At 62.4% G+C, this 16,637-nt stretch overlaps 1 protein-coding gene across 5 annotated transcripts in view; it reads left to right on the forward strand.

Annotated features, from left to right (window-relative positions):
• The window catches only part of ADGRD1 (adhesion G protein-coupled receptor D1), a 142,712-nt gene extending 126,321 nt beyond the window's left edge, over nt 1–16,391 (forward strand). For 4 of the 5 annotated variants that reach the window (XR_010837029.1, XM_067015783.1, XM_059040042.2 and 1 more), the window contains 5 exons: nt 6,590–6,681; nt 10,160–10,286; nt 11,487–11,528; nt 12,819–12,911; nt 14,260–16,391. Coding sequence is in view for 4 of the 5 variants with exons in the window: in XM_067015783.1 (XP_066871884.1) it covers nt 6,590–6,681; nt 10,160–10,286; nt 11,487–11,528; nt 12,819–12,911; nt 14,260–14,355 (450 nt within the window). In the remaining variant the exon portion in view is untranslated. Of the gene's footprint in view, nt 1–6,589; nt 6,682–10,159; nt 10,287–11,486; nt 11,529–12,818; nt 12,916–14,259 lie in introns of all 5 variants that reach the window. The other variant, XM_067015782.1, reaches the window with a different exon arrangement.
• Nucleotides 16,392–16,637: the final 246 nt, after the last annotated feature.

Here is a 16,637-nt window from a genome sequence, read left to right on the forward strand (position 1 = left end):
CGAGGGCGGGCGGCGGCGCCGGCCCCACACACGCTGCCCCCGTCAGGCTGCGTTGGCCCCGCTCCGCTCCACGCCGGTCTCCTGCCAGGTGACATGTGTTCAGGGGCGTCCACGGGGACAAGCAGGAGACGGGCCCACTCCCTTCCTGACATGCTGGCTCTGTGAGCCTCCTGGGTCCCCCGTGGCCCCAGCCCCCGGGCCTCTGTGCCAAGGAGAGGCGGGGCTGTGCTCCCACCTCTGCAGGGCTCGGGGGCCCTCCGGGCTCTCTGTAGGGTCCGCGCAGGGCCCTGGTGGGAGGGGCGGGCGACAGGGAGACGGGGGCCTTGCAGGCGTCAGCTGGGGCCCCTCCCATGCCACACTCCCCTCCTGCTCTCAGTGTCCCCGGGGGGCCGGTCTGGATGGACATGGACCAGGCTCCGAGGGAGGGAGGAGACGGGGGGCCAGGACTGCATGCCCCGACCCCTCGTGCAGGACAGTGGGTGCACGGTGGCTCCGTCCCCCACAGGCCACACTCCCGTCGGCAGCGCCCCTGACACTGTCCGTCTGCTCTCAGCCCCTCCGTCTCACAGGAGCTGGTGTCCCCAGCGCCCCGTGAGCCCTAGCGGTCTGTCCGGCTGCTGGCTCCCTTGGGGTGCGTGGGATGTTTTCCTTCTTTGTCCGTCGCAGACGGTTAGAATCACTCCGCTGTGTCACCTCTGCGAGGGCAGGGGGACCGCGGGCTATGCCAGTCCGGGGCGGTGGCACAGCAGTTCTGTGAAGGTCTCCTCCCAGGAAGGGCTGCCGGGTCGGGAAAGGGACGGGACCGTGGGCTCAGGGCGTCCGTCCTCGGCGTTAACTCCGAGCTCTGGGTACAGGCCCGCGTCCGGCCATCAGTTGCTTTCAGCCGCGGGAGGTGGTGCGTTGTCGTGGTGACACGTCCCTGGGCTTTCACTCCAGGCTGTCCCCTGTCCCGGGGCTGCGTGAGGACCATCCGCAGTCACTTTACCACCCGGCCGTTCACAGGATGGCAGGGGCTGCCGTGAGCGACCCCGCGGGTGCCCTCCCTTCCTGCCCTGGGGTCAGCGAGGACCACTCGCCCTGTCACCCAGGTGGAGACACAGGCTCAGACCAGACTCCCGTCCCCCCGCCAGTTAACGCCTCCTGGTCAGAGCGCGGGCAGCGGGAGGGGTGGACGGGGGTACGTGAGCGTGTAATTCCTCCGCCCCGTCCTCCCTCTGTGCCGACTTAACCCCGCAGGGCTGCGGGGCCCGGCAGCCTCGCCCCCTCCCACACTCCACGGGCCATCTGGCTGCTTCCTCCGACTTTGGTCGGTGACGGCGGGGGATCCGAGGCGGCCCTGCCCGGATCCTTCCCTACCACCCGCCACGGCGAGGGGCCCGGCGGCAGGGTCCCCGTGTCCCACGTCCTCCAGGCTCGCTGGAGCCCTGCTGTCCTTCCAGCGGGCGCGTTACCTCCGCCCCGGCCCAGCCCCTGTCCTTGACATCAGCCACGTACCTGCGAGGACTGCAGTTCTCACGCTTGTTAGTAATGGAACCCCTGGGCAGCTTGGGGATGGTTCCTGCCTGAGCCCCACCTGGGAGGTTCTGGTTTACTGGACCCCTCAGAGCTCCCGGTGGTTCCCGTGTGGAGCTGGCTTGCAGGCCGAGATGGCCTGCGACAAGTCGGGGAGCCGGGGCTGGGGGGAGGGGGTGTCCGCTGAAAACGATCAAGCGCGGGGTCAGCTGGCTGCGGCTCCCGTGGTGAATCCCGCGCACGTGCTGGGCGCCTATTTACAAACTGCAGCGGCTGTCGCGCTGCAGCCGTTGAGTTTCGCCGTCACAGTAGAGACTGGGAGGCCTGAAAAGCCAAAAATGTTTGCTCCCTGGACCTTGAGAGAAAAAGCACGCAGACCCCAGGCCAGGGGGTGCAGCGGAGGGGTCCTGAGACCCAGCCTCTCCGACTGTCAGGGCTCAGGCTGGCGGGGGGCGGGAGTGTCCCGTGTTTCTCATCTCCTCTGAGGACCCTGGGTTGAGCCGTGTTGAGTCGTGCCCCGTTGTTCCCAGCATCACAGGTGGGGCCCGGCCCCAGCGTGTAACTTGCGCAAAGCTCTTTTCGGGCGCACGTTCACGTGAGCGCGTCCGTGGGAAGGAGGTGTCCGGGTGGATGCGCACGGGACGGCGTTCTCCGGAGAGGGGTTTGTGTCCGGGGGGTTCCTGCCCGCACGTCGCATCCGTTTAAAAACACCCCCACGTCACGTGCATCATTTGCAACTGAAACGCTTCGGAAAGGTGCGTGTTCGTGCTGGGGTGTGCGGTTTCGCTGTGTCCCGGTGAGGTTGGTTCCCTAGGGACAGGAACCTGTGGGGCGGGGTTGCCGCCGTGGCGCCTGGTGGGCCCAGTGCTGGGGGCGAAAGGGCAGAGCCGAGCCCCTTCCGGGTCACAGCTTACCTGTCACCCCCACTGCCAAATACGTACCCACCAACTGTCCCGTCACAAACTCCTCTCCCCGATTATGAAGGGACGTGGATGTCACTTGCTGGAGACTCCGGTGAGGCTGAGTGCAGAAGTGCCCACGGGGCAGGCGGGCCTTACAGAAGCAGGGACGCCACGGGCCACAGGGGCCACCTTAGCCTGAGCCCCCCCAGGGGACTTGCTCCGCGCTGGCACCACCCCGGAGAAAGGCCTCCGAGTCTGGGAAGAGAAAGAGTCTAGAGTTTTAAAATCCTCCTCTCACCTGGGGAGAAGCCAAGCTAGTTGTGTGACTCTACAAATACAGGTACATAAGTAAAGATATATAGGTACAGATCCAGTCACCAATTCCTAATGGACATGGGACCGATTGCAATGATAGTTACAGACTTAAAGATACAGAACTATAAATACCTATATGGACATAGAAACAGGTATAGATGCACCTGAAGCGCTTACTGTGTCTTTATGTGTGTCTGCATGTACAGCCTTTCACTGTGAAATCGTGGTACACATCCCAATGATTTTGCACGAATAGCTGAGTGGCCCTGAGTCCGGTCAGGAAACAGCGCGTGGCCCCAGCCCCAGAGCCCTGCCCAGCCGTCCCCTCCCCCCAGCAGAAACCCCCATGGCCTTGAGTGTATGTCCTCCCTCCACCCCTCCCCTCCTTTTTTTTTTTTTTTTTATTTTTTGCTGAAATGCGGCCTGTGAATTATGGGTTTGACATCTGTCATAAGTAGCTTGTTGGCTGTTCGAATGCGGAGATGCTTAGTTGACGAAATATCCCATATTCACGTTACAAACGCCTCACCCCAGGGCCTCTTCCCAGTTTGCGCCAGGCACAAGCCGGGGCGAGTGAAATGGAGTGAGGGGGCCAGGCCCGCTTCTGGTTTGTATTTTCATGAAATGCCAGATTGGTTTCACCCTCAGCTGCTGTCTCCCACGTAGCTGCGCTCGGAGGTTAGCTGCACCTCCTCTCGTGCTGCCGTGGCCAGCGGGATTGCCTTACCGGCGCGGGGGGAAGTGTGCGCGCCAAGTGAGCTCAGACAGGCCCCCCCGCTGAAAGAGGGGGAGGGGAAAGGAATAAGCCCCAGCAAGAGCTTTGGGGACGTGGGCGCGTGATGATGAATTGTAACAGCCAGTCACGTGGGCAGCTGAAACATTACTGAAACGCTTCCTTCCGGGTCTTCAATACAGAGGCCAAGAAATAACAAAGGACCTGAAGTCGAATTGATCACTTGTAGCGTTTCTGTGTCTGTGAAACAATTTGCCGTAATCTGATCACCGTTCAGCAGCCGCGTCACAGCGTCTGTGAACAGCAGTCGAACCGCCGGGCGTCACACCTGAGAGGTCTAGGGCAGAATCCCGGGTCAGCCTCCAGCCCGCAGAGGGAGAGGTGTGATGAGAGCTCTGGGGTCACGTGGGGTGTTCAGGCTCCTCCCCAGAGGCTGCCTGGCATCCGTCTCCCAGGTCCCAGGCTCTGTGGCTTCTCCATCCCCTTCCCTGAATTATTGGGACACTTCACAGTTAAGCCTCTTTTCCTCCTGAGCCCAAGGTCATAACTGAGACATTCACAGGAAAAGGGATTGATGTTAATTTCCCTTTCATAGTTTAATTAAGCAATTTGATTTTTGAACATTAACACACATGGTTAAAAATTTGAAAGCAAAGTTTAATCATGTATATATCTGAGCAGTCTCTGCCCACGTCTCTCTCTTAACTCCCGGGTTTCCACCCGCCCCCCAAACAGACAACCCCTGACGCTAACTTCTTGTGTATCCTAGGGATGCTGTGAAGATACAGGCAAATCTAAATGTTTAGTCCCCTCATTCTGTGCCTTTTCCACACACACAGTGTGTGCTGGACCTCTGGCTTTACCAGCACAGGAAGAGCTGCCTTGGTCCATGATGCGTCCACAGCGCAGGCTGCCCGCGGCGGCCCCCAAACCTGCTCCCTGTTGGAAACAATTCAAGTGTTTCCAGTCTTTTCTGGTTACAAACAAGGCTTCAGCTTTGGCCGGTGGGTGAGGAACCCAGGATATAAATTCCCACAGTGAAAGAGGCAGGACTTACAGGATGGCACACGAAGGACCTCAGTAAATGTTCTCCCCCTAGAATACAAAGAAGCTACTGGGAGAATTACACGTGGAAAAAACCCAAACATTTCAGAACTCGAGAAATCAACCAAAGGCTAAAAAGCGTTTAATCACGAAAAGTCGCCGAATCTTGGTGAGAGCAGCAGAGTCTGTGGCTTTTGATTGGCCACTCGGGCCCCACCTCCCAGCTCTGTGACGCAGCTGTTGTCACCGGAGGTGAGGACCAGCTTCCTTCCGGGCGCGCGGGTGCAGCGCCTGTCTGACCTCAGAACAAGCTATTCGCAGACTCCGCTGGACCCCAGCGTCGGGAACAGACATCCCCATCCTTACAGCGGCGGCCACGTGGTTCCCTGGCTTTGGTCACCGACGCGGTTGAATGGAAAAGGCCCTGCATTGTCACGCGAAGAGCCCGGCCTCCGTGCCGGCTCGCCTCCGTCTGTCTGCTGAGCGTGGCCTCCCGTGGCGCTGCCCGGCTCGGCCGGGGCGGGCGCCGGTGTTGCTCACCGTTCCCTTCTGCCGGCTTCTCCCGCGTGCCCTGACCTCGGAAGACGTGCGTGTTATCCTCACTTTACAGGCGAGAAAGCGAGGGCGACGGAGGCAGCCTATCAGGAGCCGAGCTGCCGGGTGTGGATGGCCGATTGAGACGAGGGCCGCGACAGCATCTGTTCTTTGTTTGCTCTAAAGCCTGATGGTGGAAGCTTTACTCGCTTAGGGTGCCGGTATAAGCGAGGGGCTAAACGGGCAGAGGTGCCCGCGTCCCAGGGCTGCGTCCCGCGGGGCAGCGCGGACAGGGATGCCTCTCTGCTGAGCAGGTTCTGAAGGAGAGGCTGCTGCCGAGTCTTGGCCCCGGGAGCTGGGAGGAGGAGGCGGGGGTGGGCCCGGGAGTGGGGAAAGTGCTGGATACTGAGGCAGAGCGCGGAGAAGTGTCTGCGGGGCCCCTGAGATAAGGGGTGTCAGCCGAGACGCTTTGGAAGGGCCTCAGGCTGGGTCTCCAGAAGGAGGCCTCTAACGAGGGCGTCCAAGCCAGGAACGCGGGTATGTGTGCGGCGTGGCTGGCCGGGCCAGGAGGGGCCTGAGCCCCCTTCAGAGCCGGGGATGCTCTGCTGTGCGCCAGTCTTGTGTGGGGAGGGCCGCTCTCCCTGCGTGGCCTGCCAGGAAAGCCTTTGTCTTTGCCTGTGGTCGGGCCTGAAGGTTCACGCGTGGTGGGGGAGCAGGACTCCTCGCCGACTCTGCAAATGACCTCAGAGGTTTCAGAAACCAAAACTCCCTGAATCCAGCACAGCACAGCCCCGAATCCAGCTGTGGACCCTGTAGCGGAAGGAAATGGCGGGGCCTCACTTCCCCTGCTGTCGCCTGCCTGGTCAGGCTCCTGTGCAGGACCATGGAGAGCTGCCCACGGGAGGGGACACGTTGTGCTAGAGCCTCGGCCAGAGACCCCCACAGCCCCAGCCTGGCCCCCGGACCCCCAACGGGAGCCTCCCAGCCCCCGGCCCCCCAACGGGAGCCTCCCAGCCCCCAGACCCCAAGGGGAATCTCCCAGCCCCCGGTCCCCCAAGGGGAGCTTTCCTAGCAAGGGGGAAGCATTGGGCAGAAGATGAAGAACCCTCTGCTGTGGTCTCCGGGGACCCCATGCTGTGGCCTCTGTGGACGCACAGCCGTGGGCCTGGGGTGTGGGCAGGAGGTGAGAGCCGGGCTGTGCTCCGGCGCTCAGGGCGCTCGGTGGGCGTCGCTGCTCTTTCTCAGTAAGTGGAAAGCCTGAGGTTCACAGCCTCCTTGGTGCCGAGCGGGGGGTGCTTTCTTTGGTGTGCTCCTGGGGCCTCGACCTGGGCTGTTCGGCCGTCTTTTCTCAGGAGCACAGATGTGGGCTCCCAGAAGGCAGTCTCGCAGGTGGCCTGTGCGGGTGGAAGTTCAAGGACGCGGCTTCCCTTTCTCCCAGAGGCGCCACGTGTTTGCCTGGGAAGCCCGGCCGGGGAGGGGCCGGGTGGGCTCGGATGTCCTGCAGGTGGGGCCCCAGCCGCTCACCTTGTCTGCCGTGCTCGTCTTGCAGGTCAACACGGGCATCCTCGTCGCGGTGACCAGGGTCATTTCGCAGATCAGCGCCAACAACTACAAGACGCACGGAGACCCCAGCGCCTTCAAGTAAGCGGCTCCCTGGGCCGCCAGCCATGCCCTGCCTGCAGAGGCTGCTCGGCGGGACCGGGAGGGCGGGCCCCACTCTTGGGCTTGCTGGGGGTCCTCATGACGTCACATGACGTCCCGTGACCGGGGAGCACAGGGCACGCGTCCTCCTCGGTCTCTGTGAGCAGCACCAGCTCGCTGCCCCCATTTGTGAAAGAAGGGGGTCTCTTAGATGTTCTCCCAGAGACTGCTTCACCCCTAGGGTGAGAGGAGCTGGCGGTGGGGTCCAGAGGAGGGTTCTGGAGCCCGACCGCCCTGCCTGGGTCAGTCCTGCCTCAGCCCTGCCATCTGCTGGGACCTTGTGAGCTAGTCAACCCCTCAACACACTGATTTCCACGTCTGTGCGGTGAGGGTGATGGCGGCCGTCTTACAGGTCGTCCTGAGGAGGGTGGAACTTCCTGACCTGCTCTGGGGGGCTGCTTCATCCTCAGAAGGATCAGGCGTCTCTGAATGGGGGGCGTCCCACCCACACACTGCCTTCTGGGGCCCATTGTCGGGGCTCTGTCAACGCCAAGTGACAGAAAACCCAACACAAACTGGCTAAAGCACAAGGAGTACCTATCGACACAGGCAGCCATAAGTCCAGGAATGAGCCTAGAATGACTTGGTCCAGCGGATCAAATAGTATCACCAGGGCCCAGCTCCTCCTGTACCCCTCAGCTCCACGTCCTCTGTCGGCTTCACGCTGAGACGGACTCTGCCTCCTGGTGACAAAATGGCTGCAACAGGAGGTTCAAGTCCATGGGAAAGTGTGTCTCTTTCCCCAGTAATCAGAGGTCCTGAGCCTGGAGACCGAGACTCAGAATAGACCACACGCCCATCCACAAATCAGTCCCAGTGGATGGAAATCACCAGTTAACCCTGGCCTCAGTCACATGGTCCATCCTGGCTCTGGGGTGCAGTCAGCACCCCCAAACCACCGGGCCAGGAAGTGGGGGCAGTGGCCCCTCAAAGGGAATTTAGGGACTGCTATAGAAACAGGGTACAGTTACTAGGCAGCTGACATTCTGTAAGTTTATCTACACTATGTCTCTTCCGATCTGAAAGGGAAAACAGTAAACATAGCAGCAGCAAATCGGTAAGACAATTGTTCTGTAATGAATTCCAGACACTGTAAATTAACCTGACAGGTGGCCCCGGCCCCCTCGGGCTTTTTCAGCCCCTGGAAACCTTCGAGATGCTCCTGGGTCAGGGTCAGTTCCCTTCCTCGTCCATCAGCGAGAACAGGCAGTGCTGCCCTGTGAGGCCGCCGGTCCCCCGGCCCCGGGGGCCTGGCTGGGGAGGAGCCTGACCCTCCCTCACCCCAACCTCAGCCCCCAGGCCCTCCCGCCGGTGCGCAGGGCCCCCTCTGACCCGGCACCCGCAGGACCACTGGCCTCGCTGCGCCCAGAGCAGCCCGGATCTCACCCCACACCCGCGCCCCCGTCTCTGCCCCCGTCCCCTCTTCACGCACGGCGGCCCCGAAAGGCAGCTGAGCCCGCGACCCATGTGCCCTCCGTGGGGACCTGGTCCCCAACTGGAGGCTGACGCGGGGGAGGCAGGGGCCGTGCATCGTGGGGGCGTTTCCGCGTCTCTGCAGAAGCGGGGCCGGGGTGCTGCTGCTGCGCCCTCCTGTGTCCTGTGTCCTGCACGTGACACGGCGCCCAGGACCGACCTCCTGCAGAGAGTCCGGTCCGTCCCTCTGGACGGACCCCCGGCTCTCCCCGCCCAGCACGCTCCCTGCGCCGCCTCCTCCTCTTCACGTGGCCGAGCGGGGCCCTGGGCCACTGCCTCGCTCCCTCCTTAGCGTCCCCTCCCTGGGCTTGGTGACGCAGGAGCCCCGGGAGCCGCGCGGGAAGGCGCAGCACAGCCTCCTTGGAACACTTCTGGCTCCTCCTCTCCTGGTTTCACTCTAGTCCTTTCCTTCCTGCCCAGCAGCTCAACGCTCAGTGACTTAACGCGATGAGATGCTTCCTCAGGAGCCCTAACAGGGCTGCCTTCCACCTGCTTTCTCACCTCTCTTTATTGGTCATGATTCCAGACTCCCCAGAAAGCAGCAGAGAACGTGGTCCTGGGGGCGGGAGGGAGGTGGATGCCGGCCCCCGGGGGGCAGGGGGCGGGCATCCGGGAGCCTTAGGCGTCCGGACGGCGTGTCCCCCGCCTGACCAGGCCTCCTCTCCTGCAGGGACCTGGCTGCTCTGGCCGTGTTAACAAGTCCTCAGAGAGCCTCAACTAGAGGAGTTGCCTCCAAGATTTTATCCCTTATTGCTTTATTTTTGAAGTAAAAATGAACCATCCCTTTAAAAGTAACACATTGATACCGACTTTTCAGCAGCTGCTCCTTTCATTTATGGATTTTCCAGGATCTAAAGATCGAATCTAAATCATTCATGATATTTTGTTCCCCAGATTCAGGTGTCTTATTTTAACTGTATTGACTTTATGAAAACACGCAGCTGCAGCTTCCCTGAGAGCTGATGTGTGGGAACACATCTTTGGTTTTCTAGGGATTTGCTGCTAGGAGCCGTCCGTGCCGGGACCTCGGGCTTCTGACCAGGAAGCTCCTTAGGGCCACTGCACCTCCCCCTGGGAGGGGCTGGATCCCTGAGCGGCTCTTCTGCGTGTTCCACCCGTGTGCTCGTCCTCCACGCGTTCCGGGGCCTCTTCCTCATCTTGCCCGCTGGTCGTGGCGCTGTGCTGGCTTTGGGGCTGCAGAGATGCAGAGCCCAGCCTTTAGAGGACTCACCGTCTAGTGAGGGAGACCGTGCAGGTCGCAGCGCCAAGGGACGAGGGCCTTGGAGGTTGCTTAGCTGGGCAGCATGGCACCCATCCGTCTCTGGACTTCTCTCTCATGCTTACGTGCAGAAACCGCCCTGTGGAGAGCTGAGCTGTCTGAGTCAGGGTGGGCCGGGCCCCAGTTAGCGTACGATGATTTGCAGGGCGTATCAGAGGCGGCCAGGACTCAGACAGCCCCTGGGGCAGTGCCTCCACACCAGCTCTGTTCTGGGCTCTGCAGACACGGGGGGACCCAGATCCTTCTCACGGAACCCACATGCCAAGGGAGAGCCTCCAGGCTGACGCTGCAGGTGCCCCGGCGCTGGGTGTGTCTCCTGCCCCCTGGCCTCCTCGGCTGTGCTCCGCTCTGTGGGCACCTGGCATCAGCATTTCCCTCAGCACCACCACCGCTTGGATTGGGGTGGTCGGCCTGAGTGTGGCCAGAGGATGCACTGGCTCCCGGAAGCCCGGTGCTGGCTGCAGTCCGGCGGAAGCAGAGCCGTGTGCTTGGCCCCGAGCTGGCCCTGCGGGGACCCTGTCTTGTACGTCGGGGTAGTCAGCTCCCGACCCAAGGCCTCCGGCGGGGAGGAACCAGGGCTCTCTCCCAGCGGGGCCTTTTCTGCTGCCACCTGGCAGCCTCGCATCCGGACCCACCCTGCCTGCCCGCCTCCCTGTCCCCTCGCAGGTTGACGGCAAAAGCCGTGGCCGTGCTGCTGCCCATCCTGGGGACCTCGTGGGTGTTCGGCGTGCTCGCCGTCAATCGCCAGGCTGTGGTCTTTCAGTACGTGTTTGCCATCCTCAACTCGTCACAGGTGAGGGCCCGACGAGCGGACGTGCGGAGCAGGTTGCCTCTGAGGCAGGAGGGAGACCCTGTGCTCCGCCCCCTCCACACACACGCACCTCGCGGACCCCTAGCCTGGTGGGTGGAGCTTTTCCCCGACGCCTGAGCACACGGGCACGGATGGGGCGCGCACCGGGGCCCCAGAGCACACGGGCTGCCCCGCCCTCCTGGACAGTGTCCGCAGGGGCGCACCCGGGCCAAGAGGAAGACGGTCAGCACGCGGGCAGCTCCTGAAAGGGAGCCAGGCGTGGCGAGGCGGTGATGGGGGTACCTTGGGTTCCGAGTTCTCATCTGCCCTCTGCGTGGAAGGACAGCAAGGGTAACAGCCTGGAAACCAGAGGCTTGGGATGCCCAGAGTCTGAGTCCCCAGAGCCACAAGCCCCCAAAGGAAGGGTGGAGGCGGGTGCCGTGGCCATACGCAGCCTACGCGACCGAGCCGAAGGCTTTGTCCACCCCGGCCCTCGCCGTGACGTCCTTGCTGCGTCTGGGTCTTCACGGCCGGTGACTGTGTCAGGCTTCTGATTTGTACGAAGCCCCCACGCGTAGTTTCCTTCCGGCTGTCTATGACGAAAGGGGATGGGCTGTCCTGGCTGCAGCCCCGCACACCCCAGGTCCTGGCATCCTCTGTGTCCCATAAAGTTTCCTCTTCCGTAACGTGGGAACCGTGACAGGACCCAGTTTGTGGGGGGCTGCTTTTTAGCACTAGATGAGATGACTCGCGTGGAGTGTCTGTCCAGTGCGGACACAGAGGGGCAGCCTCGAGATGTTCGGGGAGATCCTCACCTCGTGTCTGTTTTCACCGTTACCGTCGTGCTCGGTTTGCGGGTGAGGACACCGGCGCTCGCTTTGGGCAACGCGCTCCTGCGCTCCCGTTCGCCCCCCCAGCACGTTTGCTCCTCTCCGAGGTTAAGCCTGTCTGGGCATCCACCTGGCTTTGTGTCTCGGTCGTGGCGGCCGCCTGCGTTTAGGTTAGATTACAGGATGCCTTCCACCCTTACGGACTCCAGACCGTAGAGCCCAGCATCGCAGCTAAGCCCCGTGCTCCGCAGCACCAAGCCATGCCAGGGCCGCCCTCAGAGCCCGTAGGTGGCGTTGGAAAGAACCCTCCCAAAGTGTTTGTAACAAAACGCAAGTGGCTCTAATTCTGTGTTTTCCTCCCCTTCCTCCCCAGGGATTTTTCATCTTCCTTTTCCATTGTCTCCTGAACTCAGAGGTACGTCTGCCCCGCTTCGTGACAATAGGAAGCGGGTTTTTCATTTCTGAAAGGGCGCAGAGGGCAGGGGCAATGTGGCCGCATCAGGCTGGTGTCTGGGAATGTAATCCTGAATAAGCCTTGGTGTTGGTGACACGTTGTGTGCAGCGGGGCTGCTTTCCGTCAGCTCTTTCTCCCTCATCCGGTTGCTAAGCAACATACACACATCCTCCTCCACCGCTGTCACACGGGCACCGCTGGCTGTGTGGAGGACCAAGGGAGATGGCGGTAGTGTGGAACAGCTGGGCGCTGAGCGGGAGACGCAGGACCTTGCTTGGCATCTGGCACGTTAGGGAGAGTAAGATGCAGCTGTGCTCCCAGCACACCCACCCCAAAGGCATTCAGGAAGCGGGCCTGGGGGGTAAGGAGGGCTCCTGACCGCAGGGCTCAGAGAGGGGACTTTGATGACGGGGCCCCCGGGGGCACTGGCGTACCCGGACTGGGCTCGTTCCTCTCGGTGCAGAGTCTGGGGCTGGCACCTGCTGTGTACTTGGCCGCGGGGGTGCCGGAAGCTGCTCTAGGTCCTGTCCCTCGGGACCCATAGTCCGTGGGAGAAGTTTTACCTGTAAGTTGGGGGAGGGGCATTGTGTTCCTTGGCATTTGAGTCCCTTCCAGGCTGTGGTCCTGGGGAAACGCCTCTGGAACGGTGGCTGAGAAGAAGGCAGGAAGCACCGCCGCCTCTGTGCTTTTCCGGCAGAGTCCACGCACTTGCACGAGGAGAGCTCAGGCCGGGGGGCCGGGGGGCGATGGGGGGAGGGGCAGGCAGGATGAGTCGCCCAGGACGAAGGCGGCCAGTGGAGGAGAGGTCACGTGTCTGCGAAGACCAGGTAGCAGCCCAAGCAGGGCCTGAGACTGATCCACGTGGCGGAGGGGGCGGAGGCAGAGGCAGCGTCAGACGCGCACACGGCCCGGCCCGCGCGTGCGCTCGTCCATTTACTTCCTCGCGTGGTTTCTGTGTCGGTCACGCGCTCGGCCCCCAGGCTGTTCACCGTCTCCCCACCCAGCACCGTGAGGTCGGCAGAGGGCAGGCAGGGCTGGGAACGGCACGGCACGCGGCCTGTGTCTGTCGCAGGAACCAGTGACACGTCCGCAGCGCGGCTCCGGAACCGCCGGCTCTGTTTGGATCTGACGCCTCCGCGTCCTGTCCTCACCCTGCGGCACAAGTTCCTCGGCACCGTTTACAATGTCCTCTTGTTGCTTTTCTGAACTTCTGAAATGGCTTCTAATGAGCCTTCCGTTCTGCCTTTGAAGGTGAGAGCTGCTTTCAAGCATAAAACCAAGGTCTGGTCGCTCACGAGCAGCTCCACCCGCCAGGCCAACGTGAAGCCCTTCAACTCGGACATCGTGAGTGCGTGTGGCGTCTCGTGTGCGCCCCCCCCCCCCCCCCGCCGCGCTGGCCGGTCCCGCTCGGGGCGCCTTCCATCCTCCACCCACACTGACGCAGGCCTCTTGTTCTCCGGCCTCGTCAGCCGGCACTTGCTCTCCAGCTTCACTGGGCTGCACGCAGCCTCCGCCTTACAGAGGACCACGTGGTCCTGCGGCTGCGTCTCTTAAAGCCCCAGCCCCAGGCCCTGCGCTCGCTCCTTCCCCGAGCTCTGTCGTCTGCACCATCAGTGTCGGGCAGGCGGCTGCCCAGGTCGGGGTGATGGCGGCTCGGCTCGGGTGCTGGTCCTTTCACACCTGACGTAGGCCTGCAGGCGGCACGAGCCGATGTCACGTCCTCGCGAAATCACCTGGCCCTCCCTCCTGCCCCATCTCCCAGGGCCAGTACTTCTTATGTTGACTTAGTGGGGTGGAAGGATCGATTGACCGGGAGGCAGACACTGGACATGCTGATGGTGTCCTGTAAGAGGCCCAAAAGTCACGGGACACAGCCCGGCCTCTGCGTGAGGTCTCCTCCCCCTACAGATGCCTGAGAAATGGGGTCTGGATGGTCAGGGGTCTGAACAAGCCGCTCACCTTCCAGCACTGGGCGTGGTTCGCCTTCCTCCTAATGTACGGGGCCCCTCCTCCCTCCGTCCCCGCAGACCCCTGGGCAGGGCCCCCGGGGCCGCCTGGAGCAGGCGGTATCCTGGGTTCTCTCGGCAGTGCAGCCCCCCAGCCGTCAGGCAGGCCCTCGCTCAGGGGCCCCGTCCTCAGGAGGTCCCTCCTGGACGGCACTGAACAGGCGCCCCCCCCCCATCCCAGCGTCCTGTGCCTGCTACTCTTGGCAGTTGTTTGGTTTATTCGTTCGCTTGATGGCCATTGTCTGCCTCTCCCGCTGGAACGCGGGCTCCCCGGGGGCAAGGGTCTGGTCGCCTCTGTTCACTGGTGTGACCCCCATAGCCTAGAACAGGCCCCGGCGCCTAGCCTGCTGGATAAATCCGTGTCGAAGGAATAAGTGAATAAGCAGATGGATGAATAGAGGCGTGAGTGAGTGAGTGAGTGAATGCGTGAACGATAGAGGCGTGAGTGAGTGACGGCCTGGGTGAGCGCCCCCCAGAACCTGGGCGCCATGAGGCAGGGGAACCTGTGCAGAGAAGGTGGAGAGAACTGCGCCCTCTGGGTCCTCACTGTTCTGGGGAGCAGTGGGGCCGCCCCCGGGGATCCCCAGGGAGCTTTCTGGCCCGAGGCTTTGCTCTCAGCACTCCCGTGGGACCTGGGTTTCTCGTCTCAGAGCAGTCTCCGTTTCTCGATCCTCTGTGGCCCGCAGATGAACGGGACCCGGCCTGGTACGGGCTCCACCAAGCTCACCCCTTGGGACAAGAGCAGCCACTCCGGGCACCGCGTGGACCTGTCTGCCGTGTGAGCAGAGAGGCCGCGGACCTGGCCGCCTGCCGCTCAGAGCCCCCCGACCCGCTGCAGACAACAGGGACCCTTTCCTCGTCGCTCTCCGGACCTGGGGGTCCCGGCCCTCCCCCCGCCCCCCGTGACGGCATCCTCTCCCGCGACCCGCTCCTGTGACAGAGCCCACCGCTGAGCCCGCAGCCCAGTACACGGTGAGGGACGGGCCCCCCGGAGCACACGGCGGTCCCTCCCCTTCGTCACTGCAAGTGCACGGAGCCCAGACCCTCCACACTGCGCGCCCACGGGACCCAGGGGCCGTGGCACCAGGAGGGAAGCTTAGCCTCGGCGGGCGCCGCGGTGGGGACTTCGGACCAGAGAGCTGGGGTCCCGCAGGGGAGGTTGGGCGGAGGCCCCTGGGGGCGCGTGGGGAAGAGCTCGAGGACGTTTGCCACCTGCTGACGCCACCCACGGCAGGGCCCCCGATGCCAGGCCCCTGCTGCCGCCCAGGGCGTTGGGCTGGAGGCCCCTGCTGCCCGGCCCCGTCTGTGCGCGGGGGGCCTCGCGGGTGTTCTGCTCCGCCAGCTCCCCCGCCCCTTCCTCCCGACCCCGAGTCAGCCTTCAGATCGCCCCCTTTGCTGGCACCTGAGCCTCCTCGGTGTTCACGGCGGCCCATTAGAGCCACCGTCTCGCAAGGCATGACGTCCCCCAGGGAGTTTCTTCCTCGTTACGTATAAATGCTTTTCCGTGTCCCTAGCGAGCGGATCCCAGCGGAGGGGAGCGCGGAACGTGGGCTCATGTCACCACAGGGGCGGACCTTGGGCACAGAGCCACTTGGCCGGCTGCTGGGGGGCGGGGGGTCCCTGCTCCTGACCGACCCCGGGAGGGAAGGGTGGCAATAGCCGTGTCTTCTGAGTTGATGTCAGCTTACGGGCCCGGACTCGGCCCCCGAGGAAATGGGACGGCCGTTAGCGCTCCACGTGGGCGAGACCCCGTGCAACGCTATGGCGCGGTCCTGGGCGTGAACCGGAGCGCCATCGAGAGGCTGGGAAACGGGCCGTGCAAGGTCGCCCTGTGACGATGGCACCACGAGTGCTTGTGACATGTGTGGGTACGAAATTCCCAGCTGTTTTCGATGCTGCAGAATCTTCCTTGAAAACCCGGACGGCGACGGCGTTCAAGGCCTCCCCGCCGCGTCGCCCCGCCCCCCGCCCCTCCCAACGCGTCTGCGCTGTTTCCCAGCGAGACTTTACATCGTCTTGCAGACCTTTTCCACCTTCTCTGGCACCTTCGTGAAGTAGCTCACGCCCTGACGACGACGAGTGTGTGACCGTCATCTTCAGGCATCTCCCCGGGGGTGGGGGGCCCGGAGTGGGGGGGGGGCCCGGGGCAGCGTGCGGACGCAGGGGTTACGCTCTGTCCTTCCGTCCGGGTGGCTCCCAGATGCACCCGCCCGCTCTGCACGTCGCGACAAAGCCGCGGGCGTCCCCCGTGGGTGAGCCGCAGGGGTGAGCCTGGCTGACGCGGGCGGAGAGCCCGTGTCTGGCGAACAGTGCGCCCGGCCCCGGCCGCAGGCACTGCGCACGATTCCCGAAACCAGATCGCTTGTAACTTGGCGTTGATCCTTGTCAGGCCCGAGGGCACCTAGAAGTGAGAACACTGTATTCCCGAGATTTACACGTGGGTTCTTGTTTCTTATTTAGTTGCTGGTGAAGCAAGTCAAGTAAGGAGCTGTCTTTACTTTAGATGGGATTCTTTGTTTTGTGTTTATTTTTTAACTCCCCGTCCCTGCATGTTCACCTTACACAGCTAATATATCCGGAGAGAAGTAATGAGCAAACCCTTTATTTCTAAAGAATGAGAGTAGTGCACTTTATTTATAGGCTCTGTATTTGGGCTTCTGCAGTATTTTATTATCTACACATAATTTGGCCAAAGATATAAGCAGTTGGAGAGAGGAGGGTGTTTAAAGTAGTTTGTAGCACAGGACAGACGACGAATGACACGACATAGTGAAAATATGTTGTGATTTCTATGAAATAAAATCGTAATGTCCTTGAAGTGTGGTCTTTAGCGTCTTTTGCTAGCGGAAGGCAAGCAGGACTGTGGGAGAAACACACGTGAGTAAAATCCAGCCCTGGGAGTCACTCAGCAGACATCGACCCAGCGCTGCCCACGTGCCCAGCGCATTCTAGCTCTTGGGACGCCGTGATGGGCGACGCCCTGCCCTCTCAGGAGCCTCCCTGCGGTGGGGGGCAGGTAGTGGGATTTGTGCAGCCCTGTGTCTCCCCAGGTTAACGTACTGGA

Source organism: Kogia breviceps, chromosome 15, assembly GCF_026419965.1.
Source record: "Kogia breviceps isolate mKogBre1 chromosome 15, mKogBre1 haplotype 1, whole genome shotgun sequence".
Lineage (NCBI taxonomy): Eukaryota > Metazoa > Chordata > Mammalia > Artiodactyla > Physeteridae > Kogia > Kogia breviceps.